The following is a 17,959-nucleotide window of genomic DNA, read 5'->3' as shown; positions in this document are numbered from 1 at the left end:
TGAGACGCACTTGAAACATTTGTTCTGTCTCCCTATCAAGCCAGGCACATGTAGCTGTCAATTATGTGCACTTACCACCCAGAGACTGAACCACTGCACCACAGAAGACTGTTAACTGGGCAACGCTGTTGCGGCATTTGCATACGTCGCCAGCTGGCTTAACACCAACAACTAGTTGCAATTAACTTGAGCAGCGCAATCTGCAGACACAAGAACATGCACACATCTGCCAGATGCACAGGTACCACCATCTATATAGATGCTTTGCACAGTGCCAACCACAATCGAATCACACAAATGGTAAACTCACTTTAGGTGCTGGCTGTCGTTATCAGTTTAGTCGGCCAGCACCACCCGGCACCACCCGGCAGCACCTAGCACATTGCAACACACTTCGACATCATTCAAATGGCTAACAAATTGCGCTGTCGAATGCAATATTTTTGCTTTTAGCCATAATACCTTTTACATATGCTACGACAGCCGCCAGGGCAAAGCATTTTAAGCAGCCTCTTTCTGCTCCTCTAGCTCCCCCCTCCATCTCTCTCTCCTGGCAAGGTAAGTAAGTTGCAGCATGCAACGCATGCTGCCAGCTCTCGGGCCAGCTTGTTAGCATGAAATGTGTCTGCCTCAGCTTTGGTCTCGGTCTTTGTCTCCGTCTCCGTCTTGCTCTCGAGTCTCTCGCACTCTCGGTCTCTGGCTGTCTCTTCTCCTCTGCTTTTTCGCCTCTCCACGGATACCAGAGATGCCAGAGTGATAAATCCTTGCGGCTTTTTATTTCCGCAGCAACGTCGCCTTCGCCGTTGCCGTCGTCGTCGTCCTCGTGTGGGTGTGACATGCTCTATAACCACGCCCCTGTCTGAGCATTGCATTACAAGCATAATAATTCTTACTGACAGCTCACGACGAGCTGTTACTGGTCTCCCGATACGTTTCTGGGCTCTTCTTTTATGGCGTTCATCTAACGGATCCCACAACATTTGCTTATGCCCTCTCCTTAAGGTACATTCGTTTGCTGACAAAGTAAGTAACAGTTCGGATATACAATTGTAGAGCCTAGCAGGTGGGGAATAGCAAGTTGATAAAATAATGCAATGAGTATTTGTTAACAGCTGAAGCAGCTTTTGCTTGAATCGAACGAAGCAAGTGAATGATTAACTGATTGATGACCATCGCTTAGCCCAAGCCGTAAAAGCAACGAGGCTTAATATTTGACAGTATTAATCTATTTGTGATTATCAATCGCAGAAGGAGCTTTTGCATGGATCAGACGAATCTAACGACTGAGTGAGTAATTGACGGATTGATGATCATCGCATAACCCAAGCCGTAAAAGTTACGAAGCTTAATTTTTGTGATTGTCAATGATACGAATCTGACTGATTGAGTGATTGACTGATTGATGACCATCACAGAGCCCAAGCCGCAAAAGCAACGAGGCTTATTATTTGACAGTATTAACCTGCTTTTGATTGTTAATCGCAAAAGCAGCTTTTGCCTGGATCAGACGAATCTTATGTCTGATTGAGTTGTTGACTGATTGATGATAATCGCATAGCCCAAGCCGTAAAAGCAAAGAGGCTTAATATTAATCTATTTGTGATTGTCAATCGCAGAAGCAGCTTTTGCATGAATCAGACGAATCTAATGACTGATGGAGTGAATGATGATCATTGCTTAATTTTTGACTGTAATCGTCTAGTTGTGATTGTCAATAGCAGAAGCAGTAGCTTTTGCCAGTATCCGACGAATCTATCAACTGATTGAGTGATTGACTAATTGATGACAGTCGTACAGTCCAAACTGTAAAAGCCATGAACCTTAATTTTTTATAGTAATCATATGAATGATGTAAATGAACGAAAAAAGTTTAGAAATTAAATTTTTTCAAATTTAAAAATCTTGAATTGTATTTATTTGAGTAAAATACGTAAAAGGGTATTGCAACGTCGTCAACACTTATGTTATAATTCTATCTCAACCTTTTTCTGATTTCCTTTCGCATTTCTTTGCACTTAGCGCCCAATTAAAGCAAAAGTTTCATTTCATTTTCGTTTCGCATCCTTTTTCATTTCTACTTGGGTCGAACCCACAAAAATGTACGCCTCATTTATTTCAATTTAAGTGCAGACAATTTAAAAAAAAAAAAGAGGAGAGTATATATTATACATGTTCATGTATTTATTAAATTTGTGTATGTATGTAAATGTGCAAATACTGTGGCATTTTATGCAGGCAGCTCGCGGTATTTTCAACTCCAAAGCGCAAATTAACGGCTCCGTTTGGAGCGACCCTCAACACCCACTTACACACTCACTCACATACACTCGCGCACACACGCATGTCCATTGGCTTTGGCATAAAAATGTATTTTATCGTTGGCCAGGAAACAGTTTTGCGGCGGCCGGAAATGTTTCCACTTCCACTTTATTGTGGCTTATTCTTATTCCTCTTTTGTATCTGCAGCTCTAGCTATCTCTGTCCATTTCACTCGGTCTCGCACTCACTCTCTGTCGCGCTCTCTGATAGAGTTTTCAGCATTCCACACCGCAAAGCACAAAGTGCATTACATATTTCACTAATTAAAATAATGGAAAATACAATATTTGTAATTATTTACAACGAATTTGTACTCTATTCTCTCTCTCCCTCTCTCTCTCTCTCTCCTCTCCGTCTTCGAGCTGAAGTGGGAGGGGTGAGGGGTTACGTGGGGTTTTGTGACATGACCCAATGCTTTAGTGGGTAATTTGGGCATAAATCTCTTGGCTGATGAGCGCGGGACGAGGCGGGGAGGGCGGCTCGAGGACAGCGACTGCTGTAGACAGTCGTCTCATCATTTAGCATAATGCGGTCGAGAGCTGGATAAATTAAGAGCTGGTTTCTAGGGTTTGTCGGGAAGTTACTTTTGGCAAGGTATCTTATTGTTTGAAAAAAAAAACACATTTAAATTGCGCAAAATATTAATTTCAAATTGAAAACAGAAAAATACCCGAAATGTTTTTGTGATATTTGATAACAATTAGGGACTTTTTTAAAATTAGTTAAACGCAAAATATTTTATTTGAAGCACGTGCCTCTAAAATTACAAAACGTATTATTTAACACATTACATAATTGAAATAAAATATTTATTATTGGTCTTAATTAAAGCGCTTGTTATTCTTTAATTTATTTACCAGTTAAAACATTTTTACTTTATTTAAATATGTTTTTTCATATTAAGCAACGGCTTCAATATCGTCAATTTCATTGAGATCTTAAAGAAATTTATCACACATTAATTACTTGTCAATTTTATCTTAATTAGAGCTCAATTATATTATTTTAATTTATTTACAACTCACATTTCACGCCCAATCACACTTTTGACCTCGCCGCAAAGTGCGCATAAGCTTGTTTTAAGTGCAATCAACTTTTAACAAGACATATTTAAATATGTGACCCCTGCACGGAGAACAAAAAAGAATCTGAAACCAGTTGGTTCAAAGAGAGCGAGAAAGAGACAAGGAGAAAGAGAGAGAGGACGAGAGCGAAAGAGGTGTGCGGGAAGCGGGAGAGAGAGCAAACAAGTTTGATCTGTATTTCAAGTGCTGACAATTGACTTACTGAGTCTCAGCTGCTGGCCGCATGCACTTCAAGAAATATATTCGGAGAAGTCGTAATATTCACACATGGAGACACACAAATGTAATAGAGACACATAATGCTAAGAGGGGCCATTTTTTGAGAGAGAGCGAGGGACAGAACGAGAGAGGGGAACACATATTCAAATGACATGGGCCAAAGAACTTTAAGCCAAAAGCTGCTGACCCCCGTCTCTGCCTCTGCCTCTACCCCTCTCTTTACCTACACGCTGCTGACTTCATTCAGTTGTCTTGGCCGTATTTTTTTATTTAAGCCCTAGTCGGCACACATTGCCCTGGGTCATTGACATGTGGGCTACCACACACGCTTCTGCTTATAAGCTATGAGGAGAGAAATAAATAAATAAATGTAATTTGAGTTGACAACAAACAAAAAATCGTATAAAACAAAAGAAATGGAATACATAAAATCTTAAAATGAAACAAACTGATGACAACATCTTTTTTTCTTTTCTTCACTATTCCATTTGAGAGGCTTTTTTTGGGGGCCTGTCTATTTGTCCATCAATTTGTTTATTGGTTCATTTTTTCTGTTTGATTTGTGCCAAATTGTTGTTACACTTCATTGATAGAAAAGATTTGTCGATTTGATGCGTAAACAGTGTTCAATCCACATAGAATTATATATAGTTGTATGATTCATTAACTAGCCCCAGAAGTTAGCTGTGATGTAAGATCCGAATTAGACAAAAGATATTCTTTGGAATGCCTTTTTAATATTTTTATGAGATCATGCTCACTTTTACGAGTTTTGCTTTGCTTAACTGATAAATTGAAGTCGCGTACTAGATAACCACAATATTATTTTAAATTAATTTCTTACTCTTTTGAAGCAATACAGATTTGCTTGTCAAAACAGCGTTGCCAGAAAGTTTTTAATTGTTGTATTTTTGAGTAATATTTGTCTAATACTTAACACATGTATTAGCTATTAAAAACCGCTGCCAGATGGATTTTAAAATTTCACTGTTACATTTCGAGCCCATTTTTCCTAAATCAAATTATTAGTTATTAGTTATCAAAGAGGTTTGCCAGATAGTCATTGAAATTTCATTGTTACGTTTTCTAAGCATATTTTGAAACATTTTTCTAATATTTAACACATTTATTGATTAATAAAAAAAGCTGCCAGATTGTTCTGTTTTAAAGAGATAACTAACCAGAATATCTATTATCTTTTTCCCCAAATATTTTATATACTTTAATTAAAGCTCCAAAATACCTCCAGTCTTCAATATTTCTAGACTATTGTTAAAATATTGCCATTATGAATCTTAGGTTTTAAGGTTGCGGCATTCATGAAAGTTTCAGTTCATAGTTCCCATAGACAGGGGGCCCATAATACGCGTGTCCTTTCGCCCAGTCACACGCTAAAACCCTTAAAAAGCGCAGCCAAAAATTAAATTTGAACTTTAGCATATGGTAAATGACCGAAAAAGGAACCGAATGATATAAAAATAAAATAAAAATAATATATAATAAATATGCCCCAGCATCAACGTAATTTTCTGCACATTTGAGCAGAAAATTATCGATTTTATATGCAGCCGGAAACAAAATGCAACACAGCGAGACTGGCAAATAGAGAGCCACAGGCTGAACCAGAACCAGAACTGAAGAAAAGACGAGGGGACAGGGGGGGGGGGGAGTATGGGCAGGGGTAGTCACAGACAGTTTTTGTATTGGAACTGAACCAAAATGATGCCCAGCATTTGATGATAGCGGCAAAAAATAGTCTACAGCATGGGTTTATTCAAATGTTTATAGAAAGGGAAATATGTTTCGAAAGAGAGAGAGAGCGCGGGAGAGAGAGAGAGAGAGGGAGAGAAATATTTTGGCAGAGGCATGCTAAGGTTAAAGGGAAGCCTGTTAAAAGCGTGCGGAAGCGAGCGGGCTGCTACTTTGCTTACTTACCATTCAAATATTTTGATGTGTGTACTTAACACAGCGCGACTTGTGCGGGTGATGGGATTAAAGGCGAGGGTGAGGTGAGGCAAGGGGAGGTGCGTTTAAATTGGTGTTTGCTGCCTAGTTCGCTGGGCTTTGCTGTTGTCCGCGCATCTCTCAACTGTCGTTCTGTGGTTCAATAAACTTGTGCGTGAATTTTGTATTTTACTTGATTTTTTGCATCCCATCCCCCTCATCAACACCCCTCTCTACACCACTGTTTTTTTATCACCATTTCGTTTAATGTTCAACATGTTTTACAATATGCCAGAGACAGCAACAGCAACAACAACAACCACAAAAAGGGACTGCGCCCAAATGTGCGATTGGAGCTGGCGCTGCGGGGTAAGTGGGGCATGCAGCACAGGGGCGTGGCACTGCGTTTTATGTGTCAAACATTCTGTAAAGTGAAGTGGGCGCCAAGAGCAGGGCGTACAACAGGAGGGGGCGGGTGGCAACGAGCAGCATAAAACAGGCTGTCTGTTTCCCAGCGGAATTTTTGCGTTTTTGTTTTGAAGAGCTGCAGCTATATATATATATGGGTTTTTGCCAATGTGAGGGGCGCAGGGGCGGGTGGCAAAGGTTGTATGCTTTAGGTGACTAGCTGATAGATTGTTGAAATGCAAACGCTGCCAGCACAGGGCAAGAGCTCTGGGTTTGGCCAGAGTCCATATCGCATTTGCCTAGCAAAATACGATTTACTTTTTTTTTTAATTTTATTTTTTCATTTGAATGGGCGTTGATAAAGAATATTGGTAACATGAAGAAGACACCTGAAATATTCTATCCTTTGCATGCGTTTTCTCAGCAGATACATAAGTCTATATCTATATCTATATCTATATATATATATATATCTATATCTATATCTATATCTATATCTATATCTATATCTATATCTATATCTATATCTATATCTATATCTATATCTATATCTATATCTATATCTATATCTATATCTATATCTATATCTATATCTATATCTATATCTATATCTATATCTATCTATATCTATATCTATATCTATATCTATATATATCTATATCTATATCTATATCTAATCTATCTATATCTATATCTATATCTATATCTATATCTATATCTATATCTATATCTATATCTATATCTATATCTAATCTATATCTATATCTATATCTATATCTATATCTATCTATATCTATATCTATATCTATATCTATATCTATATCTATATCTATATCTATATCTATATCTATATCTATATCTATATCTATATCTATATCTATATCTATATCTATATCTATATCTATGTATATCTATATCTATATCTATACCTAAATCTGTAACTGGCCCTGTTAAAAATGCTTCTACACTGCGACACAAAGAGGAATTACAACATTTTGTAATTTTTAGAGGGGGAGTACAGCTTCCAACACAATTTTTATGAAAAGCAACCTTTCATGCCTCTTTAAGATACCTCAAGATATACTTCAATATACTTCCATCGTTCATTTTCATCTTCTTTAAACGTTTTTAAAATATTTCTTCAAAGCAGTCACAGGCTGCCTTTCATCTTTTTTTCTGTTTTTGCATAAGAATTCTCCAACTCGACATCCCCACCTGGGCTCCATCGCGCACATCTCATCAATTGCCACTTTGGTTTGACCTTTTTTGGCTGCTAATTTGCTGTCATTTTGTGTCCCGTCTCGCTGTGATCCGCCCCCTCACACCGCCATCCATGCATTATATATCGATCAAAATTCAATTTGTGCCGCTTTTCTGACAACGTTTAAAGTAGGAAAACGTTCGAAAAAAAGCGAAGCATACAAAAAAATTAACTTTAATTGAAAAAGTTTGCGACGCACTTTTAGTTGTCGTTTTTTTTATTTTAATTTTGTTAGCCAATTTCCATGTGCTTTTTTGTCGTTGGGCTGAGTGCTAGCAAAAAGAGATTCAAAGTGTGACTTATGTGAGAGACCCAAAAAGAGAGTCGAAGAGAGGGAGAGAGACAGAGAGAGAGGAGCCTCGAGCGGTTTTTAATTAACCTAATTTGCAGCTGAGCTTCCAACTTTTGCCTCATTATTTATGGTCCTGCTCTCCCTCTCTCTACCTTTTCTTTTTCTGTCTAAGGTCGAGTATTTCTCTCTCTTCATTGTGCAAGTCAAGTGTTTGGTTGTCACTTTAAGTCATTCATGTGTCACCTTGTAAAATTCCTGACTTGAATTGGACCCAACAGATTTGAGTCATATTAAATCCAGTTGATTAGGCAAAATGCTGAGAAACCGCATGGAAAAGGGCATGAATATTTCAGGTTTAGTTGAATAGATATGGGAAACTGACTTTCAAAGGATAAACTCTCTTTAGATGAAGTATACAATGTCTCATAACTCCATTGTCGATAAGGGGGACGATGTAAACTGCTAAGAAAGCGCATGAAAAGGCTATGAATATTTCCGGTTTAATTTATAAATGCGAAAAATATGCTTTGAAGGTTATGCTGAATGTAGATGCAGATTAGATACTTCATAATTTCATTTTCTCTTTATGCTATATAACAATTTTTTAGATCAGCTGCTAAGAAGGCGCGTGAATAACGGTATGCATATTTCAGATGTAGTAAAAACAAATGTTAGCAAGATATTTCTCTGCTCTAAAGATGAAGTACTCGCTTAGCTTTTTTGCTTTATATAAAACTGCTTTTTGTTCCTTAAGAAAACAGATCTTTCTGGTTCCGCTTTATAGTTGAGTTCTATTTGCGCCACTTAGCGTCAACTCAAGTTCACTTCAGTTCCATTCCGTTCCATTCCACATAAACTATGCCCTTTGAGGCACACAGCGCACCAATGTCCATCAAAAAACTGAAGGCGCTTCGTAAGTTTGGTTTTTCCTGAACAACATACAAATTGTGTTTGAGTTAAGAGAGCTAAAAAGAAAAACTGCAATTGAAAGCAGCAGATAATCAAGTTGCAAGTTGCACGTTGCAAGTTTCATGTTTAGCTTTGAGGGCCATTAACTCATGTTGTTTGCCCCTGTTTCCAACCCAGCCATGAACAATCAATTTGTTCTGGACACTTCGCTGGCTGTAACACATGTTGTTAATAACTCTCCATTATCCCCCCACCCACCTCATTGAACACTTTAATGAAATTGCAGCATGTGCCACACCCCAAGGCAAGTCATAATTAAGGCAAAAGTTTGGATTTTCGCAAACGTTGACAGAAAATTAATTAAAAAAGTGCCACTGCGATTCGAATTGCGATTGTGATTGAGAGTTAAGTTCATTAAAGTTGGCCAAAGAAATAGCCACGGTCCAGACTCCCAAGATTTGGACATAATTACGGGCCAGGTGTGTGCGCTTGAAAAACTTCAAATTTTCTTTGTCTGCAGCAAAATGCATTTGGCAAGTTCATTTAATTGGATTTAACCAACTTAGAAGAAGTTTATGGCAATAGCCAAGTGAGCGAGAAGAAGAGGAAGAGCTGGTTGTATAAATTTATGGGGCATAAAGTGCATTGGGTCTTAATAAAGCTGTCTGAGAGGAGGGCACATCGATGGGTTTTGCAATGCGAAACTGTGTTTCGAGTCGACAATATTTATCGATGATAATCGAAAAATCTCATTTATCGATAATAATCGAAAGATCTCTTGTTTATCGATAATAATCGAACAAGCTCCTACTTATCGATAATAATCGAAAGACTATGCATATAAATATATATGAGTTAGGAAGAGAAACAATTGAACTTTGGCCACACTGCGCTTCTATAAACCATTTAAGGAATGCCTATAATTAAAGCAATATAAGAAAATAAATCGATGGTATTGGAAATCTATAAGTATGCCCAAATATAAATCTCTTCAACAAATTTGTTTATTCAAGAACAGCTTGTTTGCCTTTTTTTACAAGCTTTGACCACAATTTTGCTTAATTTGGAGGTCGCATTTGCCGAAACATCTTTATTCTCTGAAAATATAGCTTTTTATACCCTGAACCCATTAAAAATGAGTTAAATGGGTATTATATATTTGTGCAAAATGCAAATGTATGTAACAGGCAGAAGGAAGCAAATAAATTATATATATTCTTGATCAGCATCAATAGCTAAGTCGATCTAGCCAAGTCCGTCCGTCTGTCCGGATGGAGTTCGAACCCTGCCAAGGGAACTTTTTATTTTTTTTAATTTATCTTTATTACTACAAACGAGTGTGTAGCGAGAGCTGCATTTGGTATTGGAATAGGAGGGTTCAGAGTATCCCCTAGTCGGGAATTCCCGACTAAAACTTCTTACTTGTTTCACCATACGTTGATCACAAATTGTCAAGACAAGCCTTTTTATATAGAAGAATACGAGAATTAATAAAAGCTGCTTGCACCAATATAGCATTCAGTTTTTATTAGATTTTACCTATTCAGAGTCTACCCAACTTTAATTTAAAATCACAAATAACTTTTCAGAAACAGCTTTCCAAATTTGTTGTTCTTTTTCTTTATTTCGCTTGATATCTCAGCTTGTCAAACTCTTGCCTTACATTTCCTCGCACCACTCCTTAAAGAAGCTTTTCACTCAGCTTTGCTCCAGTTTTCACCTGACCAAAAACTGAACTCACGACAACAACTACAAAATGTAGGAAAATCTGCGAGTAATTCGCTGTAACTCAGGCATTCTTTGGCCAATCCAATGTCAAAACATAGCTGCACATTCAGCAAAGCATGAACTCGTTAAAGCAACGAGGAAAGAAATCACATTTTCCACACACACACACACACACACACACACACACGAGCGCGCAAGCATGTTGTACTACCTAATTTGCAGCAATTTTCACCGCATCCAACGGCACCAGAAAAAAATATTCTCTCTCGTATTAAAATTGAATAAAAATGAAGACGGGGAAAAAAAAGAGACCGTCTTGAATCCCCACGCTAACCCCTCTCCTTAAAAGCAAAATTCTGCAATTTTGCACGCAGCGAGCGGCGGCGAACATAAATATAATTATTAAAAATAAATTAGAGCTACCTGCGGCTTTTATTAACTTTTAATTTATGAAAAGCGCAGGAAAAACTCACAGCTGCGCGAAAACCCCACACGAACGCGAATGCCAATGCGAACGCATATGGAAAAAGGAATCAGCAATAAGAAAAATAAATTTTAAAAAAATAAAATAAAATGCAACATACGCGGAAAGACGAAAGACAGAAATCTCAACAAAATGCAGTCGGTTGTTAGGTGCATGCAAAAAGATACAAAGCTAGAGATACATAGATACATTTCGAGATAAAGGTACACAGCTGCTCGGTTCGGACTTCATTGCACACCTAATTAATATTAGGTTTGGGAAAAGCAAATGAACTAAATGTAGACCATGTATTAAATAGTCTGACATACGCTAGGGCAAACCCATAATGTTATACGGTATAAATATGAACCGTTTACGAATGCCGCCCAAAAGAAGAATAGCAAAAAAACTATTGACGTAAAAGAGGGTTAAAGCAAGTAAATAGCCTCTTAGCTGGCAGCAAAACGTTTACAAACGTCGTACAAAGAAGAATGGCAAAAAGAACTCATCTGACAAATGCTCATGCACATAAAAAAAAAACTTTAAGAATATATAACACAAAATACTCGCGAAAAGAAAAGCAAATAGATTAAATATCGACTCTAAGCACAATATTCTCATATCTCTGATTTCCAGCAAAACAAATTTTATACACTCTCTACTTCTCTCTGTGGGGAAGGTCATCTCATTCAAAAGATCAACACCTAAGAAGTGCACACACAGTAGTTTTGACTTTGTCTTTGGCCTCGTTTGAAGACGCTTTGCCGCATGATCATGAATTGCGCTAATTTCATAGAAAGTTGCGTGGTTTAATTGATGGTAGACAGACTCAGGCCATTTAAAAAGACAACACAACTGGCAAAAACAATGCGACTGCAGCGATGCATAGCAAAAAGTGGGAGTCAAAAGTCCAAAGCCCAAGAAGTAGAGGAAGCAGAGGAGACAACCTACCTCCAATTTGCAGTTGCAGTTGCATAAAGCGAATCCGTCCAGGCCCAAGAGTAGCCACTCGAGTTGCGTCAGTGGAGCAGAAACAAGAAGGCGAGCAGCCGACTACTTGCGAGACGAAGTCTGACAAACTCAAGAGAGGCCTCAAGCGTCCATGAGACAATTTGTGCAACATGTTAATGGGGCAGCAGAGGGGGCAGACGGTGCCGAAGGAACAAGGACTTCGTAGGCGAAAAGCGCAGCGCAAAAACCAAGTGAGGACCACACAAACAGAAAAACAAGAACAACAAAATTCTCAAAGAGACAAAAACTAGCGCGAGTTGAGGCTAAGAGGAAGAAGATGAGGAGGCTGAGAGAATCTCAGCTTAAGCAAAAATCGTGGCTGGTTGGTTTTAGTCAGATTTGCTTTTACGATTTTCCTCGATTTTCTTCTTATTTTTGCTACACACACATTTCGTATTATTATTTTGAAAAGCCTCTTGCAAGTCGCCTCAAGCGCTTTTCAGTGTTTAACTTGTGTAAAGTTTGTCAAGTTTGCCCAGTTGTACAACTGGTTGGACAACCAGGCGCTCAGTCAGTCAGTCAGTCAGTCAGACAAGTCATTCAAAGGGGCAGGGGGCTGGGGCCAGGAGGCGCTGTCTAGTGACAGCTGTCGCTCGGCATTTCGTGGTCTTTTGCAAAAACAGGTCAACTAAACAGAGAAAGAGCTAGATTTAGATAGAGAAAGCACAAGCTAGCGCTAAAAATGGTCAGAGCTATGGCAAATAGTATTTAGAGTTTTTCTTTCTTATTGAAGTTTAAATCAATAATCAACTTGGAAAGTTGATCAACTTGTAAATGACTGGAGAAATGGACGAGAGAAAACATATGACTGTGATTGGAAATTTTTGGAATAAATGTGGTTCACTTATAGAGCAAAATATAATTGGTGATTTGAAACAAATTGAATGTGCATGAAGTAGAAATAAATGTTTATTCAAGAGCTTATCATAGAAAAAGTAGATGTAGTTCAGATGTATTATAAACTGAATACTCAAATAAATGGTAAAAACTAACTATGAATTAAGAGCTCAACACATTCACATAGTCAAATCAAAAACGCTTGAAAATCGAAAACATTTTGGAAATATTTATATTTTTCTATGGACAATATTTGTAGCTCTTTCTGCACAATTTAAGTTTTTTATGTAACATATGCTTGAGTTTAAGTGGAAATTGATTACAAATTTCCCAAAAGTTGAATTCTTTAAAATCATTTTTCTTACTCTATCCACATTTCTGCTATCAATTTAATATAATTTACTGAGGAGTTGCTCCGTCTACCCAGGGCTTCATATAACAGATCAGTCCACGTATTCAACATTTATCCTTATCCACTGCTCTCATTGGGACCAAAACCAACAACAACAACAAGAACAACTGCGACAACAACAAGAACAACTGCAACAACAACAGAATGAAAAGCGATACGATTTGACAATGGCATTTCCCGCAGCATCGAGTCGCATCGATGTCAGATCACAATTCTCCGGCTGTGACAATTCCCAGTGTGTGTGCGAGTGTGTGTGTGATGTGTGAGTGTGTGAGTCTCAGTTAGCGCACACATAACGTATACGTAATGCAGCTGCGATTGTTGAAGGGGGAATATATCCTTGAATACTGCTCTTGCATTTGGTCTCCACAGTATAACAACAGCCAGGATCGTATTGAATCTGTTCAGAAGCAATTTCTGCTTTTTGCCTTACGAGGTTTAAACTGGGACCCTAATCTTCGGTTGCCGTCCTACTCCAGCAGACTGCTTCTTCTCAACCTTCCGTCGTTAACCAACCGTAGGACAATTCTCGGTGTTGTCCTTCTACATAAGTTGATTATTGGCGACATAGATTCTCCTTTTCTGCTAGGGCGTCTTCAATTCTCTGTTCCGGCTAGACCAACCAGAAATTATCGCCCCTTTTTACTATCTACGTGCACAACAGACTACGCTATGCACAATCCTTTTCGCGTGCTATGTAAAAATTATAATAGTTTGCATCACGTTTTCTCTACCGAACTGTCTCTACCCCTAATAAAATCGTTGCTTTCAGGATACCTTCGGGAAGTCGCTGACCATTCCCAGCTATGAGCAGGGGCATAGCTTGCCGGACAGGCTGAAAAATTTTCCCCCACCGGGTCGGTGATTTCCCATTACTTTTCTCTCTGTCCTATCTACTTAACACTCTTTATCTAACTTACATTGCTTTACTTTATTAACAATCTTCTTACTTTCATTTTTCCTATTTATTGTATTTTCTTTATTAATATAGCAAATTAAGATTATTTTAATGTTACTTGAAAACACTTTTTTCCTACTTACAACCTTCTGCTTAGATGTAGGCTCTAATAGCGTCACTGACAAAATTAGCTGTGAAAAGGGGCACAGCTGGCCGGACTGGCAAATAAAACACCTCCATCGGTCGGTGATGCTATTTAGAAAATTGTATCCTTTAACTAGGCTTTTAGCATAAAATTCTATTGTATAATCTATTGAATAATGAGGAAGACACTCGTTTTGTCGACCATTAATAAATAAATAAATATAATAAATATGACTGCAGGGCAATTGTTACACTGAGAGAAAAGAATCTAGAAACTGCACTCAATTGCAGTAAAAATATAAACAAATCATGCAAAGCTTAAAAGCCAATTGCTCATTTAACAATGCACCAAGTGCCTGAAAAAAAACTTAATTGAGGACATTTTTACTAGCTAAGGCAAGCACACAAATTCTTGCAATAAGTATTTTTGCACTTAATTCAAGCCAATTCCAGCTTACTTTTGTAATAAAATGAAGCAGAACTTGTACTCAATTTAAGCATATTTCTTATAGAAATAGAAAATAAATTTTAAAGATAGTAAATTTTTCAAATTTTTTAACTTGCTTTTAGTATGACGCTTTTTTGCTCAGTGCAGTTTCTATTTCTGTTAAGCGCTTGGTTTTGCTTACATTTAAAACATGAGGTGCTCGCACGCACACACGGTAACTTTTAAACATGCAGTTAGCAAATTTAACAGGCGCTTTTCGAATACCTCTTGCATCCTAGTTTAACCTGAAGCAATCCTTCAATATAAAATTCCCACTGTCTCTCATTCTCTGTCTTCTCCTCTCTCCTTCTCTCTCCCACTCTCTCTCTCCCTCTCACTCTCTCTCTCTCTCTCATTCTCCCTCTCTATTTTTCTCACCATCTCTCTCTCACTCGCTGGAGATTCAGAGTGCTTTAATGCTGCTGGCTTTGTTGCAGCTTAATGAACTGTGCATATGTGAGCCTCCTTTCTATTTATCTCTCTTCATATCTCATTTTCTCTTTCTCACTCCCTGTTGGCTGTCTCTTTCCGCCAGCTGTTGCTTTATGCCTCAGCCGCATTTTACATGCATTTTTCAAGCGCATAAATCACTCAATTGGAAACTGCGCACACACACCGTGCCCCCTCTTCTTCCATAAAGCCACCACCCTGCTCTTGCCCCCCTTAAAAGCATAATTCATAAGCTGCTTAAGCCTCTGGTCATAAATTTACTGCACACACATTAATTAGGCCACCGCCACATCCCCAAAGATACTCCCCCCACCTTGTATCTACCTCATATCCTACCTTCACCCCAACCCCTCCCCCAGCAGCACGCCTTATCCACTCGTAATCCCTGTTGCGCCTCTTTCTGGCCGGCAAAAACGCAACTCTTCTAATAGAGCCAGCCGCTCGCTGGGCAGGCATTGGCACCAGCTTCAGCTTTGGCTGATTCTGGTTGCATCCCGACCCGAGATGAATAATGGATGCTCATTAGTCTTGAGCCCGAGATTGGGGGGAACCTACTCGTGAATACCACGCGAAATAGTCTAGCGAAACCAGACAACTAGCCAACCAGTTGGTCAGCGATAAAAATGCTTCCAATTGGAAATCGAGCTTTTTTTTTTGTTGTTATTTATAATAGAAAAAGCTGGTCAACAATTACAGCTTGGACAGATCTGACAGAATATATATATTATATAAGGATTTATATATATATAAGGGTTTATAAAAGGATTTTGGCAGATAATCAATCAAATTGTCAATCAATGCAAACTAACAACAAGCAGAGAGGGAGACAAAAAGAAAAGCACACGCAATCAATGTGAAAATGTTTGAAAACGAAATTGAAATGGATAACAAAATTGTGAAGCTGGGCGGAGGGGAGGGTCGATGGGGAGCGTGTGTGTGACGAGAGGAAAAACTAATAATAAAAACAACAATGAACGGAAATAATTAGAAATATGCGTTTGGCAAAATAAAAGGAATTTCCAAACGGAAGGAATTACTTTATATCGAAGAAAAATCGTCAATCAGAAATCGAAATATAAATGGAAATAAAAGAAAAGCTTTTAATGGAAAATTTGCCGAGAAATCTTAAGAAATACTGCAGGTAAATAAAATACTGTACTATATATAAAATAAGTCAAATATAACTAGTTTTACGACCTAAAGGAAAAGACACAGTTAGGGCTAAAATAGAGATGCTTTCCAAAGCTTAGGCGAGCTTTAATGTATTCTTAAAGCTTTCGTTTTAAAAGCTGAAGTATTTTATCAGGATTCAAATTAGTATATAGCCAGAAATTGCGTATTATTTAAAGCTAAAATTCCAATTTGTCAATAAAATTCAGTCCGTTTATGAACTTGACGTAATGCAAAGAAATTGCATTTTGAGAATTTTAAAGCTTTCGGACATTCGTAAAAAAGATTGCGAAAATATGAATGCATTTCAAATAATTATATATATATTATACTAAATACTACACTATACTTAATAAATATATCAGTTATTGTTCAACAAGTGTTATTCAGCAAAAAGAAAGAAAAACATGTTAAATATCTCAACAAGCATTTATAAGATATATAAATGCATATTTGGGCTTAATACAAACTTTACACAAAGCGCTCAGCTTTTTGAAATTATTAAGAAGTTGTAAGCAAATGATTTATTTTATAGGGGATTCTGTGACAAAGTCAAAGCCTAAATGGGGAATACGACTCACGAGTTGCTGATCGCAAATTATAGACGGAAAAGGGCTATAGGGGAAGGGGCAATATAGAGTACAGAACAGAAAAAAATACATTTGAGTATATGAATACAATACAATACGATGTCATACTTTATAGTACAGTATTCGCTCACATACAAGAACCCTTCCATTGTTGAGTTTATTATAATTTTGCGTGATATTATTTGAAATATATAATTAATAAGTAGGTTTTCAAGATTTTGTTATTTAACTTATGGTTTATTTTTTATTTTCAAGCAATAAGTTCTTGACAAAAAAGGAATTAAGGATGCAGAAAACGACTAAGTTTTAGTTTTTCTCTATACCAGTCCTTATTTACTATTTTCAAAATGCTACAGTTATTCTCCTCCCTCCCATTTTATTTTATTCTATACTGATATATGTATATTTTAATATTATTTGTTTATTCTATTTTCTGGACCCAAAATATAATAAAACGTTTGTTGTAAGATGTTCTATTCTTATATTTTTCTACCTTTTATTTAAAATGTTTTTTTTTGTTTTGAGATTTAAGACACTTACAATATGCTCCTTTAGCTCCTTGCGTATTGGTCCCAGCCATTGATGTAATCCAATGTATCGTTTTTGCACCATTTTCAGGGCGGGGGCGCCCTGGGCGTAGGGCCCGCCCAGAAGGGCGCTGGCGGTTTCTAAAACCACCATTTTGTTGTAATCGCTTGTGGTGCCGATTATTTTTCTTGTTGTTGTTGTTGTTTTTGAAACACACACACACACACCCAGAAACACGCACACAAACGCTTTCTGTTGAAATTTATCCGGGCTGCCGATAAGCGCAAAGGCCCCTTTATATATATATATATATATATATATATTATACTTTCTGATATTATATTTAAATATATATTTTTTTCTGTCAGAGCTACAAAAAAACAGCTTTGTTATCAACTTTGAGCTGAGTTTCAAGAAAAAGTTGGAACTTTGGTTTCTGATTTCTGTTTTGTGAGTTTTTATTGTAATGCATTTAACATTATAAATGTGAATATGTATTGGTCGAAAACTGTTGATTCAGTTTTTATTTTTGTTTTTGTTTTTGCTTTTTTATTTTGACGAAATTGAAATTTCGTATATATTTTGTTGTTGTTTTTGGGTTGGTTTTGGGTCGCGTTTCAATTAAATTTTAAGCCGCATTCGTCAGACGTGCCTCGCTGGCCGCAAGAGCGATATATGAGACGAGATGCTGCCCGACTCAAACTCAATGTACAGATATATATACACATATATTAATGCACATACATATATATAAGCTGCAACTTTAATCCTCACACGTTGATGTTCATGATGTTGGAATCCTTG

At 37.4% G+C, this 17,959-nt stretch overlaps 1 protein-coding gene across 1 annotated transcript in view; it reads right to left on the bottom strand.

The window, feature by feature from the left end:
- The window catches only part of LOC115763871 (maternal protein pumilio-like), a 121,098-nt gene extending 103,753 nt beyond the window's left edge, over positions 1-17,345 (bottom strand). The window contains exon 1 of the mRNA XM_030706649.1: positions 17,168-17,345. Within this exon, the coding sequence (XP_030562509.1) occupies positions 17,168-17,308 (141 nt within the window). The 5' untranslated portion in view covers positions 17,309-17,345. The remainder of the gene's footprint in view (positions 1-17,167) is intronic.
- Positions 17,346-17,959: the final 614 nt, after the last annotated feature.

Source organism: Drosophila novamexicana, unplaced genomic scaffold (assembly GCF_003285875.2).
Source record: "Drosophila novamexicana strain 15010-1031.04,08,12 unplaced genomic scaffold, DnovRS2.1 tig00000770-arrow-pilon, whole genome shotgun sequence".
Classification (NCBI taxonomy): Eukaryota; Metazoa; Arthropoda; class Insecta; order Diptera; family Drosophilidae; genus Drosophila; species Drosophila novamexicana.
Note: the sequence above shows the minus strand (reverse complement) of the source record. Positions and strands in the feature narration are given on the sequence as shown.